The 26448-nt window shown below is 41.2% G+C and overlaps 1 protein-coding gene across 1 annotated transcript in view; it reads left to right on the top strand.

The window, feature by feature from the left end:
- Positions 1–3894: 3894 nt before the first annotated feature.
- Positions 3895–26448, top strand: part of BTBD16 (BTB domain containing 16) — a 42603-nt gene continuing 20049 nt past the window's right edge. The window contains exons 1-11 of the mRNA XM_050960768.1: positions 3895–4010; positions 4672–4738; positions 6892–7051; positions 11840–11957; positions 12069–12145; positions 12299–12442; positions 13041–13166; positions 15536–15650; positions 21845–21914; positions 22560–22690; positions 24729–24848. Coding sequence (XP_050816725.1) covers positions 3895–4010; positions 4672–4738; positions 6892–7051; positions 11840–11957; positions 12069–12145; positions 12299–12442; positions 13041–13166; positions 15536–15650; positions 21845–21914; positions 22560–22690; positions 24729–24848 — 1244 coding nt within the window. The remainder of the gene's footprint in view (positions 4011–4671; positions 4739–6891; positions 7052–11839; positions 11958–12068; positions 12146–12298; positions 12443–13040; positions 13167–15535; positions 15651–21844; positions 21915–22559; positions 22691–24728; positions 24849–26448) is intronic.

Raw genomic sequence — 26448 nt, 5'->3', positions numbered from 1 at the left:
GCTTTCGTATTAGTACTTTCATAAAATATTCTCATAGCATAGTAGAGCAGTGTCATTTCTCTCAAAGTTGAGAGTGAGCAATGACAGTCCAATCTTGTTGCCATTGTCTGCTGTGAGGAAATGACCAGGCCCTGGTAGTATTTCTGATAGTATCAGTTGTTATACATACAGACCAAAAATTTCAAACATGAGCTCCTAATATTAGAGGTTTGACTTTAGAGGTACTGAGCACCAAGGCTGCCATTAATTTATACGGAAGTAGCAGATGCACAGCACCCCTGAATATCAACCTACTTATGTAGGTGCTTAATATTCATAGATTTTTAAGGCCAGAAAGGACCATTATAATCTTCTGGTCTGATCATCTGCATAACACAGGCCATAGCACTTTGCTGAGTTAATTCCTGCTTCAAGTTCAATAGCTATAGTTAAGGATATATTTGTAATATGGATTTAGAGATCTAACTTTACAAAATCATTGGGAAAAAATGGTCTTTGTGTTTATGGAACTCACTAGGCAAATTGCAACTGTACTCACAATACAATTTAAAATTCACTAGATTTCCAGTTTTGTTTCTTCAATAATTTGTTGAAAATCATTGCAGAACAATAATTTATTTATTAGGAGTCTGCAGACATCTACAAAACTCCCTTCGTTTTATTCAGGATGACTGTAAAATCCATGTGACTTCATTCCTGTTTTACATAAAATCACTGACACTGCTGTACCTTCAAGATACATTGTAACTCTGATCTGCTTTGAAAGTATTGCTGATCATGCTGACCAATGTTACCTAATTGTTTCCTTTTACTCTCCCATCTGTCCGTATCCCATCTGTTGTTTTTTGTCTTATACTTAGATTGTAAGCTCTTTGGGGCAGAAACAATGTTTTGTGTTTTTACAGCATCTCACACAATGGAGTCCTGCTCCATGACTAGGGCTCCTGGGAGCTACAGTAATAGAAATATTAAATAATAATAAGATTGCAGCAACACAAAGGAACTCAGCTGAGAGTATTTACTAAGACTATTACACAAACGTAATCTAACATGTTTAAAAGGGTATTTAGCAAATCATCTGGGGTTGTTTAATGTTATTGTTAGATTGAATTACTTTGATCCAGCTCCTTGAAACTGTTATATTCTGCTAAATGTTTATTATCTTTATTTTGGGATAGTTCTGTAGTAGTGAAGCTATAGTCAGAAGTAATGTCTTTATACACTACATACTTTAATGAGAGAATAAAATTTGTGCAGTGTCTAATAATGTTTCTTAGTTAACAAAACTGCATCTTTAAACTGGGATTGCCAATCACTTCCTCTGCTAAAATGTCTGGAAAGAATCCCTACTGATTACATTGCTTAAGAGGATATGGTCTTTGAATACAGTAAAGGGGGGAAAAAGTATATATTGGTTAGTTGTAAAAATTTCACAAAAGAAGACAAAAGGGAGATTGTTAATTCTTCAGATACATGCTGCCTTTCACCCAACAGCTGAAGCTAGCATTTGGGGAAGGCCCTTTAGCCAAGCTGGATCTATCTGATATTTCCTTCAGTTGCTGCTATTCAGCATTAAAGGACCATATTTTCCTTTATATACATGTAACATTTAATATTTTGTAATACTGGAAATCAAATGTATATGTTAAACCTGTGTATCTATATAAATAAATAAATGATGGATGATGTCTGTGGAGTGAGGAGACTTCTTAAACAGGTTTTAGATATAGACATTGACTGAGTTGGTAGTGGGGAGAAGAGATGCAAAATCCATATAAAATTGATCTCCATTCAGAACACAGTGAGACCAGACACTAGAAGTCAATATTTTCCATCCGGGGGAAATGGGCAGGGAGGTATTCTGTGTGCCGGGCTGGTCTTAGGCTTTTTATGGGGGCCCTATGAGAAGTAAAACATAAAGGACTTCATCCAGTTTTATCCTCATCTAGGGTCAAGTTTGTCTACCCATTTCCAACTGTTAGGGATGCTAATTCTTCTTCCCAAACTGTTGGGGATGAATAGGACAGGGGCTGATTATGGGAATCGATTCTTGCTTTCCGGGCAGTGAGAGTCCAAAGATGGAATCAGTGGATCAGTTGGAACAATAATTTGGTTTGTTTTTACTCCTAGCCTCTGACCTTCGTTACCTTGGAGATCTATGGCTCCTCCCTGGGAGGTGGGAGTGGCTAGGTGGGTTCACGTGGACTCACTCATTTATCTCTACCTGTTACGATAGCAGACCAAAATGGAACTGAGGGTTCATCTACACTGTGAAAAAGACCCATGGCAGTGAGTTTCAGAGCTCAGGTCATCAGACTTCATCTTGTGGGGCTCATACTAATGGGGCTAAAAATAGCAGTGTAAACATTTAGCATTGAGCTGGAGCCTGGGCTCTGAGATCCACCCCCCTCACCAGGTTTCAGACCATGGGCTCCAGCCAGAGCCCAAATATCTACACTACTATTTTTAGTCAGTTGACCCAGACTCTGAGACTTGATGCTGCAGGTCTTTCTTGTTTTGCTTTGTTTGCAGTGTAGACATACCCCAGATCTCCTTTGGTCCCTAGAGGCAGAGACTGGGCCTCCTCATTCTCCCAGTCTTTTCATAGATGGTGAAACTCTGTTGTGATTAAATGGACAATCTGGGGAGGAGTAGGTGGTCAGGCTATGTCCACCTCCCAGTGAAAAGAACCCGTACTCTGGAATTGTGTTTCTGGGACACGGATTCCCAGAATGTAACCATCTGTAAGAATGGCAAACCCCAATCAAATCCTTGCTTAACAGACAAACCCTATAGCTTTCACTCCCTTTCTCTGTATGTTATTTTCTCTTTGATTACAGTCATTTTCTAAACAGTTTCAGGCACTCAGACTGGCTCAATACTGAAATCTTTTAATTCAAGGCTGCAGTAGAACATTTCAATCCAAATAAAAAATTTGAAAAAAATTAATCAGGAAATATCTATTACTATTAAGTCTTTCTAAAATGTGTGTTTTTAAAAAAGACTTAAAATTTTGATCTAATCTGTGGGGCAAACACACCTTTAAGAATTTATACATCTATACTGACTTTGCTTCATCCCTAAATTTTCCTGCAACTACAAGCAAGCTTCAGGATTGGTCTCTAGTTCTTAATGTGGAATAAGAAACTGTGGAGGCTTCTGACTTTTAATATCTATATTAAAGAGGAGTACTTAAAAATAGACTGTGGATGTTGTTGATGATGCATATCTAAATTGCCAGGCAGGGATTTGGGAATGGAACGTATACTGCAGTTCAGTTTTTTTTATGTGAACATTTTCCTCATGGAGATTCAATTTCAAACCATTGTTTGGTAGCGAATGAAATAAAAACGTGTGTGTGTGTGTGACCCATGCTGCCTCTTTGTCTCTTCTAGTGGCTGAACTACATAACAACTTTGGACTGTGCTACTGGCTTTAAGCTAAGAACGCAGTCTTTTCAGGCAATTTGATTTTAAAAGTTGGGTCTATATAATGTAAAAATAATGTTAAATGGATTAAGAACTGGCTAAATGGCATCTCAAATACTAGTTGTCAATGGGGAATCATCTAATGGGGGTGTTTCTACTACAATGTAGCTGCAGGATGCTTTATACATCATTTCTTCAAGGAATTCATGATGTCATAGTAGGAAGAACTTGTCATAGTAACAAACTGTCTGCATCTGATGACCACCAGAATGGTCCCTTGTGTCCCAATACAGACTGTGTCTCATGTCTACCATGGAAACATGATGCAATAGCTTGTCTAGAAGAAATCCAAGGCAGTGGATGACAGGGGAAGCGGGCTGTGAGCCTTCTGCAGCTAGTCCCCTCCCCGCCCCAGCTGTGCCCCAGCAATACATAAGAAAGTTTACCATTATTAACAGCATTCATCATGGCTAACTTAAAGACTACTGCTGGTTTAGTCTCCATTCGGAAATCACTCGAGTTGGCACAGCTGACTACTTTTGTTCCCAAGGTTCCTTCATTAGATCCTAAACCAGCAGATTGGTAAGTCTGAGTTCATGTTTTCAGATATATTTGAAAGGAACAGTGAGATTTCCTGCTGAATGATGATTCCTTGTCTAATAATAGAGACCAAGTCCCATCTCACAGAATTGACTTTTGTTTTTAAAAATTATTCCTGTAACACTATGCAACTGATCCATGAATGCTGCAGGAAAACTTCCTTCTGGTGCCTCATACTTGCATTGTCCTCCTACCCACGGTGCTCCTTGCGCTCTGCAGCCATTATTGAATTTAGCCTTAAAAAAACTCCATGAGAGGAAAATATCCCCATTGTATAGATGTGGAAACCCAGGCACAAAGTTAAGGCCTAATTTTCAGATGTGCTCACTAATTCGTTGTGCCTCAATTTGATACCTCTACAATCTGACTTTTGAAGGTGCTGGACACCCTAGGGGGCCCATTGATTTTAAATGCAAAATGGTCAAATTCTGTCTTCAGAAAATGGCATGCATTTCCCATTAACTTCACTGGGAATTGTGCACCCAAATCAAAGGGTAGAATCTGATCCTTTTCTAGCAGAGAGAATGGGAGGAACTTCATGAATTTTTAAAATGTAGTTTTGGTCTCATGCTTTACTGACATGAGCAGAACCTTTGCAGAGAATGCATTTTCTTGACATTTTAACCATGTTCCTTTACCTCAGCTATTTGCTGTCAGCCCCTTTTGCAGCCCTGGGAGGACTTTCCCCAAGTGAAAAGAAAATACCCAAGGTAGGTATAATATCTTCAGATTCATGTCTGTGTCTTATTAGAATTAAAAGTTCTAAATAGCATAAGAATTTCTAAATTGTCACTCCCAAACATATGACAATTATTGATTTTAGTAGCTATAAGCACTGAAGACTGTGATCTATTCTCTCATTGATAGCATATATATGAGGATAACTACCAGTAATGCTAAAGGGAGTTACACATACTCCTGAAAACAACTAGTAGACACCCTAGAACTGTAGTAATTGAATTCAGTTCTTAAAGGCGAATCCATTGTGATGCAGGATAATTAGGTGGCAGAGATTGCAAATGTCACTCCTGCTTTTTTGGGTTGTGAAGTTAATGATGAGATTCAAAGTGCCACTGATCTGCAGATGCAGAAATGGTGCAGGGGTGGGTTTTAATGCAGAAAACCACCATATTATTATGCTTTAATTTTAATAGGGAGATCTAAACTACCCTATCGCCTTTTAAATGGCCTCTTTCTAAATATATATTCTACCCAACCCCTACAATTCATCCCACCTTTGGATCCTCTCTGTGAGGAGGAATGACAGCACCCCAGTCTATGAAAATTTAAGGGCTCTCTTTCTTTCTCCAGGCTAACAGAGTCCACCAGTCATCTCCAGGGTTTCTCATCCATGCTTGTCTCTGGGAACACCCTTGAGCATCTCACCTGCACAGTCATTGGAATGCCAGCAATTAGCTTGGTGTATTCCTCAACCCAGTGCCTGGTATCTGCCTTCCATCAATCCAATCTCTAAGTTCTCCTAACCACAAATCGGCCCCAGTGTTTGATAAATATGCCCAGTTTCCCTGTAGTGCTCAAGACCATTGTACCTGATTTTCCTGCATGCAATGATGGCATCACCTGTGTCCAGTAAGAAAGACTGTAGCAATGTCCTGGTTCACTTCTCCAGCCTTGATCCACATAAGCAGACTTGGCAGCTCCCTGTCCTAGCTGCCTTGCAAGCATTTCAAGCCAAACACCCTTTATGTCTGACACCACTGGCCCACATCCAACCGACATTCCTCTTAAACCCTGACTCTCAAATTCACCCCGGTGCAAGCCTCAAGAAAGATCATTCTTCCCTAAAGGAATAATCAGTACATTAGATGGATGTAAGTATCCCCCATAACATGTTCCTCCTCCCATACCATCAAAGACAGACAGCTTTGTCCCTGAAGCCCAGCTGCAACCCACCTGTCACTCCACTGCCCGCTTGTGGCCCCAGTGCTCCCTAAAGTGCCCACAAATCCAACCTTCCATCCAGTGATGTACAAAATAATTTACTAGCCTACCAAATTATTTCATTATGATCACTAATAATTAAATAAATAAACCTCTAAACAGCATAAATCAAACACTGAAAAAGGCACAGCCATCTTAGAGAAAATCTTGGAATAATTCTCATATAAGCATATATATTTGTACTAAGGGCAAAATTTTCTTTTCAGACCCAATCAACGCTTCTCGCCAATATTTTGCTCTTTCTCTGATACATGTATAAAATTCCTGTTTACCTCTGAGAAAGCAGGATAGTAGAAGGGTGCAAATATGTACGTGTGGAAGTAACTGGAGCAATGCTAAATTTCTGTTATGACATTGAAAAGGCCTCTAGTTTCAGGTTTTGTTATAAACTTAGAATTCAGCCTAAGTGTATCAGAAAGTTCACATCCATTACCAGTGACCCATGGCCAATTTATTGTTTCACACAGTAACTAAATTAAATATGCATTTTTTCATGATTTTGATATGAAGCCAAATGAATGTCAATGCCTGTAGTGGAATTTTGATTGGGATAAGTACTGAGTTTAGAAGCAGAAAAAGACTCTAAGTAAGGTGGGCAATACCTGGAGTGCTTTCTATTTTGCATAACTTTTTCAGATGGGTATTGGCTTAGTAAAACCAAGGCTATCTGATGGGTCCTGTCTGATCAGATCTCCCAAACCTCTAGGTCAGGGAAGAGGAGTTGCTACGTAATTCTGGTTTTCACCCATCTCCATTCTGAGAAGTGATGACTGGTGTACACATTGTAGATTTGACTTGATAGAGTGCTCACTTCTGTGCTCCAAGAACACTCTTGGTGTAGAAACCCAGACAGACCCTGAGAAACACATATTACAAAGATTTATCAATATGTTTGTTTAAGGCTCCATTTCCATTGAGACAACGTTACTTCCGCATACAAGCTGGTTTCACCAATCGCTGGCAGTTCCCTTATGGCCTAAGCTGTGATCTCTTAGGAACTGCGCAAGCCAATAAGGCTTTCAGAGTCTGCCTCAACGAGACCCTGAAGAAGATAATGACAGGTAGGGAGATAGCAGAAAGCATGATTTGCTATTTTTCATACATTTTAAGTAGAAATGCACCCACAAGAAAATCTCCTCTCCAAACACTCCTGAACTTTGGGTAAGTTTGGATTTAAACTTAGAGCTGCCCCCACCCCCATCTGAAACCCACGGCAACTGGATGCCCCTTGCTACTTAGGGAAAATCCATCTGATTAACCACCACCTTCAGATCTAGTCTGTTATTGTAGGGATGAATAGATGGCTGTTACTTCCCCTGCTAGATGTTTGGAACCAGCCAATAGATCCCTTCTCCTTCTTTGGATGTTCAGGATTGGCCAGTAAACTTATTGCTAGAGCTGAGCAATTGGCATAAAGTCTTTGACATACCAGCTGGTGCACATTTCCCTCCCCAGTTTCTGTAGGGCTGTTCTTCCGGAGGCAGATGGCTTGCTTACGCTCCCATTCTGTTCCCTGCGTGGCAGCCACCCAGCAGGCTATCAATTGCTAGGCAGTACAGCTGTCCCTCCCCCCACTGCTTTGTGCTGCTCTGGTTCTCTGCCTTGGAGCTGCTTGCCGGAGCCTCCTGATTGCTGGGCGGTGCGGGGGAGGGGAAAGAGCAACTAATATCAGTGTGTCCTCCTCCCCACTGCTGCCATCTGCTCACCCCATATCTATAGAGCAGGTGGGGCTCAGGACAAATGGAGCTTGCAGGCAGCTGCTCTCTCAACTTCCTGATCTACTTAAAAAGGCAATGTGGGGGTCAGAGTACTTAAAAGGGCAATGAACAGCTCTCTCTCACACACACACACAGGGTGTGTCTCTGTTCCCCCGCCATACTGTCTCCCCTCCCTCCATTTGTGCTGCCTTGTAGAGTGTGAGGCTACATTAACAACAGTGTGTTAACCCTTGAGGGCTCAGCAGAGTGCTAGTTCATCATTTAGCAGTAAGGCATTCCCTGGGAAATATCCCTCCCTCTTCCACCCTCTGACTCCACCACCCCAACCTAGCTTCACAGTCATCATTGTTGTGTACAGTATTAAACTGTTTGTTTAAAACGTTTACTGTGTATACATATATATAATATAGTCTGTTGTTTGTGAAAAAAATTTCCCTTGAACCTACCCCTCCCCATTTACATTAATTCTTATGGGGAAATTGGATTCGCTTGAAGTTGCGGAACTATTAACTAAGGTTTGTAACCTGTCCTTTAAATTGGCTTCGGTACCCAATGACTGGAAGTTAGCTAATGTAATGCCAATATTTAAAAAGGGCTCTAGAAGTGATCCCAGCAATTACAGACCGGTAAGTCTAACATCAGTACCGGGCAAATTAGTCGAAACAATAGTTAAGAATAAAATTGTCAGACACATAGAAAAACATAAACATAAACTGTTGAGCAATAATCAACATAGTTTCTGTAAAGGGAAATCGTGTCTTACTAATCTCTTAGAGTTCTTTGAAGGGGTCAACAAACATGTGGACAAGGGGGACCCAGTGGACATAGTGTACTTAGATTTCCGGAAAGCCTTTGACAAGGTCCCTCACCAAAGGCTCTTACGTAAATTAAGCTGTCATGGGATAAAAGGAAAGGTCCCTTCATGGCTTGAGAACTGGCTAAAAGACAGGGAACAAAGGGTAGGAATTAATGGTAAATTCTCAGAATGGAGAGGGATAACTAGTGGTGTTCCCCAAGGGTCAGTACTAGGACCAATTCTATTCAATTTATTCATAAATGTTCTGGAGAAAGGGGTAAACAGTGAGCTGGCAAAGTTTGCAGATGATACTAAACTACTCAAGATAGTTAAGACCAAAGCAGATTGTGAAGAACTTCAAAAAGATCTCACAAAACTAAGTGATTGGGCAACAAAATGGCAAATGAAATTTAATGTGGATAAATGTAAAGTAATGCACATTGGAAAAAATAACCCCAACTATACATACAGTATGATGGGGGCTAATTTAGCTACAACGAGTCAGGAAAAAGATCTTGGCGTCATCGTGGATAGTTCTCTGAAGATGTCCACGCAGTGTGCAGAGGCGGTCAAAAAAGCAAACGATGTTAGGAATCATTAAAAAGGGGATAGAGAATAAGACTGAGAATATATTATTGCCCTTATATAAATCCATGGTACGCCCACATCTCGAATACTGTGTACAGATGTGGTCTCCTCACCTCAAACTAGAAAAGGTTCAGAAAAGGTTCAGAAAAGGGCAACTAAAATGATTAGGGGTTTGGAGAGGGTCCCATATGAGGAAAGATTAAAGAGGCTAGGCCTCTTCAGCTTGGAAAAGAGGAGACTAAGGGGGGATATGATAGAGATATATAAAATCATGAGTGATGTTGAGAAAGTGGATAAGGAAAAGTTATTTACTTATTCCCATAATACAAGAACTAGGGGTCACCAAATGAAATTAATAGGTAGCAGGTTTAAAACAAATAAAAGGAAGTTCTTCACGCAGCGCACAGTCAACTTGTGGAACTCCTTATCTGAGGAGGTTGTGAAGGCTGGGACTATAACATTGTTTAAAAGGGAACTGGATAAATTCATGGTGGCTAAGTCCATAAATGGCTATTAGCCAGGAAGGGTAAAGAATGGTGTCCCTAGCCTCTGTTCATCAGAGGCTGGAGATGGATGGCAGGAGAGAGATCACTTGATCATTGCCTGTTAGCTTCACTCCGTCTGGGGCACCTGGCATTGGCCACTGTCAGTAGACAATACTGGTCTGACCCGGTATGGCCGTTCTTATGTTCTTATGCTTAACATCATTTTGCTTAAAGTCACATTTTTCAGGAACATAACTACACTGTTAAGTGAGGAGTTACTGTACATGAGAGTCTCAGCTTTCATTAAAAAAAATAAGTTTCTAACTCTTGTGGTTGCAAGGAAGAGCTTGGAAATGTGACCTAGTGTACTGTAAAAACTCAAAAAACAGAAATCAAAGACCCACCCCCCAATTTATTTATTTTTTTAATCTTTCTTAAAATAAAAAAAAAGCCAGTCGTTCTTTTTGGATCGGACTTCATTTTTGAATCTGTGGCATTGGCAATAGGACACAGAGATGCTGCTGCCATCCCTTTAAACATTAAAATATTTAGGAGCAAACACATGAGATGGTAGACAGATCTAACAACAGCCTTTGGGAGCATTCACATACTCAACAGCAGCAAAAGAGCCTGGCAAAGCATTTCTGGTTTTTGCTGCTGCAGAACAAGGAAGTGACCCCCAGTCAAGAGGGAGCTTTGGGTGGTGCGTTGGTTGAGCACCTCAGAAACTCATAGAGGTTCCAGTTCTGGGTGAAAAATTTTTTTTTGTGAGGATGGAGATCTGTGTTGGTATCTGAACCACTATCCCAACCCTTGTCACAGCTGTCTTTCATCACATTGCCATGCGTTTGAACAAGTCTTTTAAGGGTCCTTTCCTAAAAGATTATCAATGCATTTAGGTTAAGCCACTATTAACCTGTAGGTCCACAAAAAGGCCTAATCCCTGGCAAAACTAAAACTACAGGTACAATTCGCACCAGAGACATGGGTTTTCAGCTATAAGTTGTTCAACGCAGAGAGGATTTACTTATCTAAAAATACAGTGGTAAATAGTACTTTGTATTTTACAATGCTTTACATAGCAATGAACTTAGCCACACAATACACCTCTGAGGTTGGGCAAGAATGGTGGCAAAGCTGCAGCTGCCTAAAACTCCACAGTTACAACTCTCCATCACAGTATCACTAATTGGAACTATACAGTGGAAACAGGAATAGAACTCTCATCTTCCTGCCCCAAAATCACAGGCTTCAACGCTTCTGAGATAAGAAAAACTCTGACAGCTGTTAGGGTTATTAGCAGTTCTGATTCTATCCAGCAGAGGGCAACTGTATACCTACTAGAGCTGGTTGGGAAATTTCAAAAAGTTTGAATTTCTACTGAAAAACATAAGATTTTTGATGGGTTGTTTTTTTTTCAGTTTTACAATTGTGCTCTATGACCAGTTAATTAGATCATTATTCCCATTTCATTATGGGGAAACTGAGGCAAGGACAGATTTGCACTCCGGTTTGGCAAAGCTCTTAGGCAATGCAAAGTCCTATTTAACAATGCACTTTAAGCATGTCCTTCACTTTAGATACATTTTTAAATCCCACTGAAGTCAATAGGCTTTAATCCTGGGTTTAAAATTAAGATGGGGTTTAAATGCTTTGCTGAATCAAGGCCTAAGTGATTTGCCTAAGATCAGCCAAAGACGTGTATAGCAGAACTGGGAATTGAACTCAACAACCCATACTCCTACCTTAGCCATCCTCACCCCAAGAATTCCCTCTGTCAGTCTTTTCTTGCTTTACTGCAGATAGGTGCTCTTTATTTTTCTGTATTTTATTATTTGTATTACCACAGCACGTAGTAGCCCTCATCACGCTGTATTTGAATTCTGACAATATAGTAAAGTATTATTTTCCTCTGTGAATGATGTGAAAATTGTAAAGAGCCTGTAACTGTGAATCAAGAACTCAACCCTTTGAGTTCTTAAGTGACAACATGATCAATCCAACTATTTTTCCAGAGTGGAAAAAAAGTCTTGTTTTGCTAAACTGACATTGCCTAGGATTGTCCTAACCAACATACATTGCCAAAGAAGGGTGCCAGTTCTGCTGGGGAGGAAATGTCTCATTCTTTGTGTATTACATTGAAGCATGAAATATTTATTGGCTGCCAAAGTGAGTTATGTAGCAAAGTATTCTGGAATGTGTACTGTGAATACAATACCGCAAGTCCCATAATAAGGAAATGTGCTTTCCTTAATTCTTCAGCTGACACACCTGTGTCCCTGTCTGATGAACCAAAGATTCAGACATCGAATGTAGAATTTGAAACACAAGGCCATTCTTCATGTTTATTGCCACTATCTCAGGGCAATGAGTTGGAGAGGTAACAAATGTTTCTTACATCTTTTTATTCTAGCCAAAAAAAAAAAATTAAAAGGAGGAATAAGTATAAATGTATTTAATGTTGGCTTTGCCTCAACTTCTCTTCTTTGAGGGTACACTCCAATCAAGCCTACACAAATGAAGTTATCTTTTCCCACACGCAGAAGATGACAGAAGATATGGAACCAGGTGAGGTCATTTCAGATGAATACGGTCACAGAAATAATGATCTGAATAAAAAATTCTCCATGGAATTACAAAACGTTCTCACTGGTATAACTGGGATCAGAATCTGAATTGTAACACAAGTGTTATAATTACCCAACTATTCTGTCTCTTTAGATGTGGCCTTGGAGTGCCTGGGCTTCTTATGGGAGCTTCATCGTATCTATTTATTTAAATCCAAGACACTGTCACAACTTTTAATTTCTGCAGTGGAGCCAATGAACGTAAATGATTTGAAAAGCCAGCACAAAAGCAAAAAAGGTATTCTTAGTAGTGCCTAATGAAAAAAATTGAGAAGTCTTGTGGTGTTGTCTCTGAGAGGAGAAGATTAATAGGAAATCAAGTTGGTTTTAATCTCCTATAATTAAGGTTTGGTTCTTTCAAGGAGAATGCCCAGTTATCAGTCAATACAGTTTGTTACATGGATCTGTCCTGATTTCTGAGTGCTCCTTAGGGGTTGGACTTTTGGGTAAATTCCTCTACAGGAGGAAAATGAGTGGACACAGACTCATGATAGATTTTCCTATCATGGCAATAAGAACATGGGACCTAACCCATAGTCCACTGAAGTCAATGGAAACATTGTGCAGCTTATGGCCACTATCTCCTTAACCTGACTGCCAGGAGGACAGCTCAGTTTCCATGTTCTGTTGGCTTCTCTGTTGAGATTGCCAAAGAAGGGTGCCAGTTCTACTGGGGAGGAAATGTCTCATTCTTTGTGTATTACACTGAAGCATGAAATATTTATTGGCTGCCAAAGTGAGTTGTGTAGCAAAGTATTCTGGAATGTGTACTGTGAATACAATACCGCAAGTCCCATATGAAATCTTCATGTATATACAAACTTGTTTCTTGGCAGAAGGTAAACACAATAAACAGTCCAACCCGGCTGCTCAGAAAACTAAGGCACTCAGCAAAGAGAAGTCAAAAATGAAAAAGATCACCATTTCATTGGATGTTCAGGACCCAGAAGTCACTAGAATTGGTAATGTAGAGATGGCAAATTGTCTTTTAGATAGTGACTATCATCACAAATGCAAACTGGATATTTCACTGCATCCATGACGTTCCTACATCAAATTAAGTCTTTGTGCTCTATGAGGGACAGAAATAAAACCTAGACAGATTTCTTATTCGGACACTTCAGAAATGTCAATATAAAGAAGCATTTGTTATAATGTTTGTTATTAGGAAGATTTCTGATGCTGACATTTGGCCCATTGATGAGGACACATATGAGAATGGAACACAGACACAAGGATAGAACTTAAACTGGCAGAAAACACCTTTTTCAATTTTAACTTTAATGGGGTAGCAGGGAACAGGGATGGGCTAACCTCCTTCCCGCACGTGCCAGGCAGTTACTTGGGTCCAGTAGAGTGTTAAAAGGCCTAATTTCAATTAACCAAAATTCAAGATTGGTCCCCTTCAGACTAACTGCTGGGATTATGCCCACCTCAGATCCTCTCACCCCTCCTCCCATGAGCGGGAATGAGGATGCACATGAAGGGACCTCAGTATAAGAAGACGTATGGTCACCCATTCTGCCTTGAGGTGAATAGTGTTTACCAACCATATCCTGGCTCCTTCACTCCTGTTTACCTCTGGGAACTGGCCCCTTTCAGCCTCTTACTTACACTGTGCACTGGCCACAAGTTGCAACACAACTACGAACTCCACTAATACATACACAACTCCTAAATTCCAGTCCTTACCCCTTATTAAACTAAAACTAGGCCTCTGGGAAGCTGCAAGGAAGGCAAAAAAACCTCATCTGCACCTTTGCCCATCATACCATGAAGGGAAAACTCCTGCCCAATCCTAAACCTGGTGATCAGTCAGCCTGCATCTTGGAAATGCAGTTCAAATTACAGGGCCGCCCAGAGGGGGGGGCAAGAGGGGAAATTTGCCCCAGGCCCCGGGCTCCGCAGGGGCCCCCACAAGTTTTTCTCTTGCAGGGGGGAAAACTTTTGCGGGGCCAGGCCCTGGAGCTTCTTCTGCTCCTGGTCTTTGCCGGCGGGGGGGTCCTTCCGCTCCAGGGTGGAAGGACCCCCCACCAGTGAATTACCGCCGAAGCGGGACCTGCCGCTGAAGTGCAACCCGGTCTTCGGGACCCACTGCCAAAGTGCCCCGAAGACCCGCGGCGGGGGCCCCCCCGCCGCCAAACAGGGCCAGCTCTAGACATTTCGCCGCGCAGGGGGCGCCCTGTCGCTTGCCGGTCCCTTGGCTCCGGTGGACCTCCCGCAGGCACGCCTGCAGATGCTCCACCGGAGCCGCGGGCCCAGTGGACCCTCCGCAGGCGCGCCTGCGGGAGGTCCACCGGAGCCGCCTGCCGCTGATGGCCCCACGCCCCTGGAATCCTCTGGGTGGCCCTGTCAAATTACACCTCCATTATAGAGCAGAGAGGACAGGGCAGCAACCATAGTAGAATTGCTGCTATATGGCTTGTGGACTTCATATAGAGCAAAAAAAAATGTAGGCTAGGAGAGATAACCAACTCTTCACTTCCCACCCTCCATCTAGCTAATATGTGACTGGGAGAGGTGGAGAAATCTCTGTGCTTCCCTTGCTCCACTCCCTGCCTAGGCACAATCTCCGTGTGCATTCTGGTTGTGGGGCGGTGGGGGACTCTGATAAAGCCCCTTCTCCTCCTCTCAGGACCCCAGGGCTTGTCTATCCCCTGCCATCAGATCAGACATGCTCCTTGTTGAGCCATGGAGTGAGAGTGGCATTTTATGTGCTAGCAGTCAAACTCACCCCTGTGCAGAGGGCCAGCATAAGGACAATCCACCACTTAAATCCCATTTAAGCAGGGGCAGGACATAGGTTTGTACTAGCCCAATGCACAGGAGTTAATTTTATCACAGAGCAGCCTATTCTTATTTTATAGCCTAGATCTCACTTATTTGCAGTTATTTGAGGAAACCACGCAAAACATCCCTCTCAGGAAGGGCAGCCGGGTTATGACATTTATTTGCTGAAAAATTCAAAGGACTTTTTTTCAGTATCTTCCTCTAATGGTCTTGACACTGGTGTTTCTGGGACTTTTCCCTGGTGTTTCTGAGACTTTTCACCATTCAGAGGGGTCTTCTGGGCACTGCCAGATTCTTAGGTTGTGGTTGCAAGCCCAGGGTTAGTCTCTGAGCATTAACTGAACTGAGCATGAAGCTAACAGCAAGGCTTTGTCTACACTAGGACTTGTCCCCACCATGTGGTCTCAGATAGTAATTCACTATCAATGCTGTACAGGAGATGCTCCATCTACTTTGTGCTGCAGCCGACCTATTTTAAGGGAAATCACAACCTAATGCTGAAGGTTTTTTTGTTTGTTTCTTTGTATATTGCATTGTGAAGCCTTTGCTATAGCACTCAAGAATTTATACAGTACTGAACCAGAGGTGGAAGAGGGTGATGTTTTGGGAGTCCTGGCAGCTGCATCAGTGCTGCAGTTCCCTAGTCTCTTCCAGAAGTAAGTAAACTTCGTGCCACTGTAAGATGCTGGTTGTGTGATGCTGTGTGATTTTTTTTTCTTTATGTCAAGTGGAAGAGGCCTGTGCTTTTGGAACTGAAGGATTAGGGTTCTAGGCATAGTTGCCCTAAGTGATTGTGATTTATAGATCACTGCATCTGCTGCCTGTAGCACATGGGTTATTTGTAACACAACACCTACAATATACATTCTCCTAGCAGCCTTGCTACCAGCCTGTTAACGTACACAAGTGTACACAAATCTGCATCAGAAAGTGGCTGAATCTTCAGAGCAGAAGAGGAATGCCTGGCTAACCCTAAATACTGGTAATTTTATAAAGAGAAAATAAATGACCACTGCTTTCTGACATGGCTGTATTAGTACATGGATAGCTGTGATAGATTAAGTGTAGAATAGCTGATCCTATAGCTATTGAGAACTCTTCTGCATACAGTGGCTGGTACCCCTTTGTCAGGGCAGGTAGTTCACAGCATCTCATTAGATGTCACATTGAGTTCTGTATCCTCTTCCTCCTGAAAACTCCAAGAAGCACCAGAGTCTCTGAGGGAGTTCAGCACACTCAGCTCAGCTATCTTCCCTTTTGCACTTTGATAAAGAAAGAAAAGTCCTCCAAATATATTTAGTGCTCCTATTCTACCATATTGCTTTAGTTCTCTCATAATCAGTTTATTCACCTGTACCTTGCATTTAAAAACCTGTGAGCTTTATTTCTGATATAACTCTTTGCTCCACTAGAGGGTCAAGTCCTAGACTCTTCTCAGTGTGTAGGGACTTAAGGTATTATGTATAATGTGTGCTGAGTGGGCTAGTTGTCCTGCTAGTACTTCCTTATATTATCTGGCAAAGGTCTTGCTAAGGAAACCTGAGTCTGGCGTCTTTCCTGTAACCTGAATGAAAATATGGCAGTAAAAATGTAGATGCCATCACTTGGAAAACTGAATTTCTCTAACGTGCTGAACATGTTTCATCATTTTAAAGTGCAAAATGAGGTGGACACAGTCCTTTTTATATGGCAGGACAGAGTACATCAGAAAGCATCGAGAGGAATTAATAATGTGTTTGATTGGCCAGTCACTGACGCTATGCCATGTTGCAAACCATAACAGTTAATGCTGGTACTTGATGCTGAGGCAGCAACCCTAATAGAAGATAATCAGTGCTACAGGAAAGGACCAAATGAAAATTGATTTCAACCACACAAGCTATATTGGAATGACCTAGTTCCCAGGAAGAACTTTGGCTGTGTAGTGGCTTAACAATAAAATACAGCAAATAAATCCTCTTGCTGTAACTGGAATTGGCACATGTCAGTAGAATCAGAAATGTGCTAGCAGGGGTTCTCATAACATGTTTTCTGGTGGCCTCAGAGTGCAGCCACCAACTCTTGCTGGTGGCTGCTCTGACAATTTTTCCTAAAATACTTAATTAATTTCAGGAAAAACAAATACATATGCACATATTCATGTCCAAATCATTATAATTTAATTATGTAGGAGTTTTTTGCAGACTTAGTTATCAAAATAATGTACAGTTGTCCCTGATCTTTACTGGACCTAAACAGTATAAAACCACAAATAATGTGCTTTGCATGTTTTGGTTTCTTTGGTTGATTTTTTTTTAAAAATTGCTAGCTAGTAAGTCTGCTACTGTGAAAAGTGATATTTGTATATGAGTTAATGTCACTTTTCACAGCAGACTTACTCATCCCCAGCAAGCTGAGGGACAAATTAAACCCCTGGATGGGGCAGTGGATGAGGAGGGCCAGGGGCAATGTGGGACTGGATTGGGGCTGGAAGAGGTAGCAAGGCTCAGGGCGATGTGGAAGGTGAGTCTGGGGCTGGATCCTGGGGTCCTGCTGCATGGCTGGGGGCTGGAGGAGGCATCAGAGCCCAGAGGTGACATGTGGGGAATGAGCCTGGGGCCAGAGCCCAAAGCCCCGCTGCTCGGAGATGAAGCCCGCTGCCACATGGCCAGAGCCTGCCACCCACCACCCCAGGGCTCTAGCCCAAAGCCCAAGCCTCACCACCCCCAGGAAGGTGGGGAACTCACACTGGTCGCCTGCTCTTACATTGTTTGTGGCTCCAGAAGAGGCAGGGACCAACCCCCACTGGCGGCCCCAGGGGAGGGGCCACTGCTTCCCGCCACCCCCTCACCGCAGTCACCACCAGGAGGCTATCGCCACAAGAAAAGCATGCAGCCATGGTGGCCGCCTTTGAGAAATGCTGGGTTAGGGTAACCATTCTGATTAGCAGAGACTGATGGGCATGCACTGTGCTATCTCACTCTTATGAGTTTATGAATTGCTTTTAAAATAGCAGTATGCAAAACAACAAATTAAAACTCCCAGAAAGGTAAAATCATCTTGTTTATAGCAGGGGAAGCAGCATACAAAGAATAACACAGCAGGACATTTATGCCAGCAAAAACCAATTTATACCTCTCAACCAGAGAGACTAGGCTTGCAGGCAGCAACAGCTGTGTCAGTCAGTCATACGCTCATTGTTCAGAACCCTTGAAATACTTTGTGCTGGAACTGTTCCCTAGCAATAGTCCCCAGTAAAGAGCTACACAGATGAAGCTACACATCAGTAAATCATCAAAACTTTGCACAGTAATGAGCAGAAAAAAAAATAATAGAAAACATGAAAAATACAGTAACAGTGTTTTCCCCTCTTGATATTTTGTGTCCATGACTAACATGAACCCAATATTCTTGTGTCCAAACATTGGAGACTTCTTGACCATTGTTTCTTCAATAACAAATGAAAATCCCCTGCATCTCCTCAGTCTTTTCTATAAGTTGTATCTACCCCCCAAAAGGAAGATGTTCTCAAAGGACCTGATCCAAAGCCCAGTGATATCAGATTTATTGATTTCAATAGACTCTGCATCAGGTCCTAAATCGTGTAACCGATTAGTTAGAGAAATCTTCAGATCTTCAGTTTATTGTAATTTGTATTCTTTGCAACCAATAATAGTTAGATTAAGAATTAACCATGTTTGCTTGTCTTTCTTTTTGTATGTGTAGCTGAAATGGTATAAGCCATTTTGTAAAACTGTAGTCTAGGCTACCTAAGAATGATACATCTGTAGCCCAGTTGGGCTAACGTTCTTATACTTGTCCACACTATTCAGGTTAAACATGCTAGTCCATGTTAGCATTTACACATGGTTGTAGCTAGCATAGAATAGACAGGGCCACAGTTAGTTGCTATCATGCATGTATGTTTGCTATTGGTTTCCCTGAGGGTTTTACTTAAGATTCAACTTATAATGCTAGTTGAATTATACTAGCACTTCTGTATAGTAGACTATAAAACTGCTGTTTACCGTTGCCAATGAGCCTGCTGGCATAAGGGTATTTTGCGCTGCCCGTAGCCCACTTTCTACAAACAGTTGATTTTACTTCTCAGTGGCTATATTTTTAGTCTCTTGCATGAGCATCATTAGGGTGAGAGGATGGAAAAATATGTGGTTATCACCCTGCGGAAGCACAAAACAACACCCTTGATCTGCCAACAGACATGAAGTGAATCATCCATTGGTTTGTTAGTTCACTGGAAAATGTTTTTACAATTGAATATTTTTTTCTTGAGTTGGCCAAGTGAGAAGTTCTTGGCAAAGGGCACTTGACCTCAGGAGCTATGAATAGATAAACTTATTTCTCACTGACCAAAAGGAGATAATTAATACCTCTCTTCTACCTCTATTCACCCTAACATTTGCCGTGAGATGTCTGAGCTAGGGGCAGAATTCTAAAAGTACAACAAAAAGGAGATGATGAACACTAATACTTAAAATACTAGATCAAAGTCACTCAACTGATGCCCAATTTTATGAATTGTTGAGCATCCTAAAGTCCCACTGATTTCAGCATTCGGCAGCATTTAGGATTGGTCCCTTGAGGGGACAAGGCAGACCCACAAATGGTACTCTGGTAATAAATGCTGAGGGGGTGACTACTTTCTGAAAGCCTTTCTTTTGGGATTAGTAATGTAGACCACAACTGCCATAAGTTCTCTAAAGAAATAGAAAGGGAAAGCTTATTGGGAGAAATACTGGAGGCACTTTTATGTTGAGATGAATATTTACAAGTGAAAAAGAAGAATCAGTTATTCCTCTGAGAGAAAAATATGCTTGCAAGCACACAAGGTATGTCTATACTGCAAGTGAAGGTGTGACTGTAACATGGATAGGCATACTACGTTAGACTTGGTATGTACTTAAGTGGCTAGTACATGCTGAGACCCAACCACATCTACATTACTATTGTTTCTCAGGATAGCTAGATTAAAGCTAGCTGGGTATGCCAACCTGTGCTATAATCACACCTTCACTTGCAGTCAAGATGTATCCTCAGAGATGTACGCACGCTAACAGTGATGGACTCGCATTGTTGTGTTTGGTTGGACCAATCACAGCCCCTCTCTGTATGTCTTTACTGCAAGTGAAAGTATGATTGTAGCATGGATAGGCAGACATATGTTCGCTTTAATGTAGCTAGCACTGGTAATAAATGTAGCGTACACATCGTGGCATAGGCTTTAGCACAGGCTAGCAACCAGAGTAAAAGTCATGTTTGATCAAAGCTACCATGGATATGCCTCACTTACAGACTCTAAGGTCACAAGGGACCATCATGATCATCTAGTCTGACCTCCTGCACACTGCAGGCCACAGATCCTCATCCACCCACTCCTATAATAGACCCATTACCTCTGACTCAGTTACTGGAGTCCTCAAATCATTATTTAAAGACTTCAAATTACAAGAGAATCTGCTATTTACACTAGTATATTATCCACAGAGACACTACCACACTACTAGTTTTGGATTGCTGATTGTTCTGTTTGGTTGGACCAATTACACTCCATCACTGATAGCGTGTGTGTGTGTGTGTGTGTGTGTGTGTGTGTGTGTGTGTATGTCTTCACTGCAAATTAATGGATAGGCATAAATGTGCTCGCTTCAGCCTAATGTGACATGGGCTTCAGCATGTACTAACTGCATTGATACATGTCCAAGGAGCTTTTACTCCAATTGCTAGCCAGTGCTGAAGGCCAGGCCACCATGTGTCCACTATTATTACCTGTGCTAGTTAGATTAAAGCTAAACCTTCACTTGCAGTGAAAACATACTTAGAGCTATACACACACTACCAGTGATGAACTCTGATTGCCCAGCCAAACAGAACAATTTAGGTTATTACTATACTGCAAATGCATTTTTCTACCTGGTATAAATCCTGGTGACATGGCTGGAATTTTTAGAGGGATTTCAGTGGGATCCAGACTTTGTCTTATGCATGTAAAACTACTTTGTAAAATGAGTACTTATTAAAGCACTTTACATACATTCCATGTACTACATCTCCAACTCAGTCTTTCCAGAATAACTTCTCCCTTTTCCTCCTTAACCCACTGCTCTGTGTCCTCTCTGTAACAACAGATGATTCCACTATCGTCATCGTAGCTCAGATCACAACTCTAGTACATCCGTTGACTGTTCCCTTTCCCCGTGTGCAGTTCCTTGCTAAGTCTCGTCACTCCTTCCCCTTCAGTTTCACCAAAATCTCCTCTTCTCTCTGTCCCTGATCTTAAAAACCTTTATTAATGCTTTGCTCACCTCTAATCTTCACTGTTGTAACCTTCTCCTTTCTTGTCTTCCCTCTCTTCATTCCAGTCTATCCAAAATGACAATGCATTCTTGGCCCTGTGCCTTCTATCATACAGCCCTTCCTGGGCTTGGAACAGTTTCTTGCTTCAGTTCGCTAAGCCAATTTCCCCTAGAATCCTTTCTTCCTTCATTTTACAAATAGTCTCTCCTAGCTCTCCTTTCCCTGAACAGCTGTCCATATCGTGTCTTGTGTGCAACTTCCTGTCTATCTTACATTATGAGTTTGGACTTGTTTTGTAAGAGCTGTTTAAATTTACCATGTAAATTATTACTGTTAAGGATGATAGGAAAGTATGATAAACTGATGGGTAAGAAGATTAAACCAAGGCACAGAAAGGTTAAGTAAGTCCTCTAATGTTACAGTCCAACTTTGTGGCCCAATCAGGAGTAACTGGAATGTATTTTTCCTGGTCAGTGTTTTAAACCATACTCTCCTAATTATTAATGCTGTAATATTTTATATTTTACTTTTAAAACTAGTTCTTTCTTTGTGCTAGGTGTGTGTCCGTTATGAAGAGTGGAATTTGCTCAGCCAATGTCTGTAGCTATTACTGTGCTGCTTGCAAGGTGAGCTAGAAATGCTACTGAAGTTCACTTGAGTAGCAAGGTTGCTTCAAGTTATATCTCAGACCTCCACAGAAAGTTCAAACTGTCTTAAAGGTTCTAGATTCCTATTAGTACATTCTTTCAGGTGTGCTGACTTGTTTGTAACACCATATAGGGTATTTATTTCCATTTATAATACATTACATTGCTATCAACAATCTGTGGGAATTATGATATGAAATATAACATCTAGTTTAGGTTGTTGGATCTAAATGTTAATGTTGAATAGTTCACCAGCTAATTAGTATTTTAATATTCCAGTGAACAACATGATCTGGGTTATGGAATGTTTTCCAAAAAGGATGTTTTTTCTTTGGCTTTTGAACTTTTAAAACAATTTCCATCTCAATTTGAAACAGGACAGATCCTAATAATTATGAGCAATATGGTAAAACAAATAAAACAAAAGTGTGAGAGAACATTAATTGAATGCATGGTGATATACAGACATATAGTTGAAGATTTAACAAGTCAGTGAAAAACCGCATTTTATCCCAATCCTTTGCTTAGCTCTGTGTATGAGCTTGAATACTACCAGTTTTGACCACAAGGTGGTAGCCAGGGTTTATGCATTTCTTTCTATTCTCTCTTTTGGTGTTTCTTCAGTACAAACAGGAAACACTGGTAACAGACTGTGAAAGGTGGCTAGAGGTGAACCTTGTTCCTCAGCTTAGCTCTCAGATCCATCTACGGAAACTGCCACAAGAACTGCTTCAGAAAGTGCTCAGATCTCCCAGGTCAGACTGATGTGCCGTTCATTGCTTTCTGGACACGCAAATATTCTTTACTCCCTATGGACACCCCACAATGAATACCTGTCCACAATGAATCAAGTACTCAGTGAACCTTTCTAATAAATATTACTTCGTTGCCCTAACCTGTAAAGGAAAATACCTATTGAGCATGCAGTTCAAGATGATAACTAAGACTTCCCTTCAGATTTAAAAGCATTCTTACAGACTTGGAAATACTGTGTTGTTGCACATAATATCTGCTATGTAGTGGTGTTTGTCGGAGAAAAATTATGATGGCCAAAACCAGAAAACTTCTGGTGAGGTTAATATTAGTTTCATTGCAAAACAACGTGTGGATTGGCAAAAAGGTTCAGAATATTAACAGACTGGAGTGCTAAACTCTTTGCTCCTAAGAACTCCTCTGTCTTATGTAGATAGGTATATTTCCCTTGTGTGTTGTTTCTCTGGACCAAAATCCCACCTGGTAATTGCTATTATGAAGAGAAGTGAGGAATAAAATCTAATGATTTTGCAACTGAAAATAAGCAAATAATGCCATAGTCTACTCATCACAGGGGACAAATTAGTGTTGATTTATGTGATAAAGAGCTTTCCATCTCCTAGCATGTATCTGTCTGCAGAATATCTAATGATGGTTGGGTGCTCTATGTATGTGAAATGAGAAGATATCACTCCACTGCTCGGTGTCCCTAGGTTCAAGAGAGGCATGATTAATCAAAGATTCTCCTTTCCCTGTATCTTGGAACTCTCCTTTCTGTAATACTGCATTCCAGATGCATAGTTAGTGCTGTGTATGGAATACAGAATATGTAGCCTTACTCCTCCTACAATACTTACCAGTCTCGCTTTAGCTTCCAAGACCTCTCTCCTATATTTCCCTACATCTCTGGTGCTAACACACACCACAACTGCAGCTCATTCTCTACACCCTCTTCCAAGTTGTCAGTCTTCCTTCTCAGATCTGATACTCTTATGCCCAGTAGGCAAGTTATTTTGTGGTTCTCACGCTATGACGCCTCACAAAGCCAGCTATTTCTTTTTTCCTTCTAATGCTCAAATCATCTGCCACCACACCCTGGCCCTCCCTAATGCACAGGCACTTTATGCATAAAATAGAAACTAATTGCTTTCATGGAGGAAAAGATGTCTTAATAATTCAAGAAAGTAACAATTTCCCAATAACTGGAAGGATACAGTTGTGAATAGTATAATGTGATAGGTATTTGATTTTAATAGGCGGGTCTGACTGAGCTGTGCATTGAACAGGAACTTAAGTATTTTGTGTCCACTCGTGCTCTAAGGCGATTTAATTCTAGAATTCCAATAAAAAGGACAACTCAGAATACTGGGATCAGGAAGAAATTTGATCTGTTCCCTTCCCTCCCGCCCACCTCCATGATATAGTACTGTCACACAAAGAGTGAAATTCACTTTTCTTTCATATGGCCTGAAGAAGTCAGCTTTACAGAGGGGAAGCAGGCTAAGGAAGCTGTAGGGGCAAATTCTGTTTTCTTAGCCTGTGAGAAATGTATGAGTTTGATAGGCTGGAATAGTGCAACCCTTCTGCATTGTGTCATTATGGACGGTCAATCAGCCTGGCCCCATCACCATCTTTCACACTAACAATATGGGACTAGAGGGGAGACCCCCTCCCACTGGTAGACAAAATGTGAAAGATGACTTTAGGCTTAACTGTAATGGACCCAGGTTGAATGTCATCCAACAGTAAGTGAAGTATTTAAGTCTGATGCCTTACCTTGATGCTTTGGACACTGACTACAATCTCATACTAGGAGCAGATAGGTCATTAGACTGATCTGCAGTAATTCTTATGCGGCAAAATTCAGTTTAAATGTGTATTGTTATTTTCCAAATAGCTCTAGAAACCTACTCTATAAATCCATTCCTGATGCTCTTCAGTTGTAATTTTAAGTAATCTCCGGCAATTATTCTTTTCCTTAGATGACAATACAAACAATCCATACCAACCTGTTGTTCATGTATCCTTTCTTCCTGGCAGGTTGTTTACATTCAATGAATTCCACCTCCTGAAAACAACTCTTTGTTGGACCTATCTACAGCTAAACCCAAGGGTTCAGATAATACCATCTCATGAAACAATCCTAATGTATTTTAGCAGGTAACAGAGTGAATATCTGAGTAAAAAGAAATCCTTTCAATCAACATTATGGTGGAACACAAACATTACTTGGTAATATGACTTCCTGTGCCTCTTGGAATTAGTCCTTAAATAAGAATCTATTGCAGAATGCATATTTTCAATTAATCTTTAAATGTTGGGGCAAAAAATGATAGAACTTTGTTTCTCATATGATAATTCTAGTACCTACATACAGTTTACTTGGCATAGTATCACAAACATGGTACTAGTCTTGTACAGGCAAATTATCTCAAGATCCAGAATTAATTACAATGTAACTTAAATCATATTTGGGGTCTATAAAAGTAATAAATGCTACAATAGTAATAATTCTAAATAATAATATTTAGAAAAAAGAAATAGTATAATTATGAACATGCACTGGAATATAATTGGCATGCTAAATTTTCTTTAAATACATCCTACTCATAATGAAGTATATATAATAGTCTGCAGTTACTATTAAAGAATGAACTGGCACACATTAACATTTTGTTCCTCGTACCCAGGCTTTTATGTTCTTTGTCATCAGAACTCAACTGTAATAAACCCTGATGTTACACTTACTTATAGGCTGTAAACATATATAACTAAACCGGTTGAAATCAATCTGTCAGTGGCACTGCTGCTAGACGCTAAATTGGAACTCTGTTTATTTCTACCATTGTGGTTTGCTGAATTGGTGTTTTGATTGACTATCATTAACGGATCTAGATTCACCTCTTCTGGTGTTAGGGGCTAGCAGGGGCAGCTATGCCTCAAGGAAGGTTGACTTTCAAGGGAGGGCAGGCAGCATGTAGTATAATTATTAGCATTTTTCATGCAGCGATCTCAAAGCACTTTATAGAAGGGCAAGTAGCATTATTCCCATTTTACAAATGGGGAAACAGTGACACGGGGAGATTTGGCTGTGGTCACACAAGCCATGGATAGCAACAGAGATATACTTATCTCCTGATTCCCCAGTCTGTGCCCTATCCAGTAGATCTCTCTGCCACACACTTCTATCGGGAGTCCACTAAGGGAGGGTTTGATGATGTATACCAACCCCACACTGGGTCTGAAGAGGTTAAGGGGAACCTGTGGGCGCAATCAGTCTCTCCTCGCTGCACCTGCAGTAGGTGTAAAGTTTGGAGGGAGGAGTTAAGAAGGCTGAGCCTGGCTCAGCTGGGCCCTTACCAGGGAGGAGAGCAGGTGCCTGGCTCTCACTCAGTTAGAGACTGAGGCAAAGGTCCAAGACAGGGCAAGATAGGAGGTAGTCTGGGAAGGCCTCCTGAATTCTGAACTAGGCTTCTCCTTGCTCTGGCTTGTGTTGGCCCTCAAGAGGCCATTAGCTGGAGCACAGTGTGTTCTGGCTACGTGTCCCTTCCTCTCCTATCTCCTGGGCCACTTTTGATCTGCTTCCTGCAACAAAAACTCAATGGGGATCTGGTATAGAGCCATTAAGTCAATTCAGTGCTGGGTGGGGAACCCCCCTAGGGCAGGAGGATTCTGTGGGGCCCACAAGCATAGGACAGAACCTGGCCCTTTTTCCTTAGTTTGCTTGTGTTCTTGTTTAAAAGCAGTGTGCTTAGGGTTT

This window comes from Gopherus flavomarginatus, chromosome 6 (assembly GCF_025201925.1).
Source record: "Gopherus flavomarginatus isolate rGopFla2 chromosome 6, rGopFla2.mat.asm, whole genome shotgun sequence".
Classification (NCBI taxonomy): domain Eukaryota; kingdom Metazoa; phylum Chordata; order Testudines; family Testudinidae; genus Gopherus; species Gopherus flavomarginatus.
This window is presented reverse-complemented; position numbering and strand designations above follow the sequence as displayed.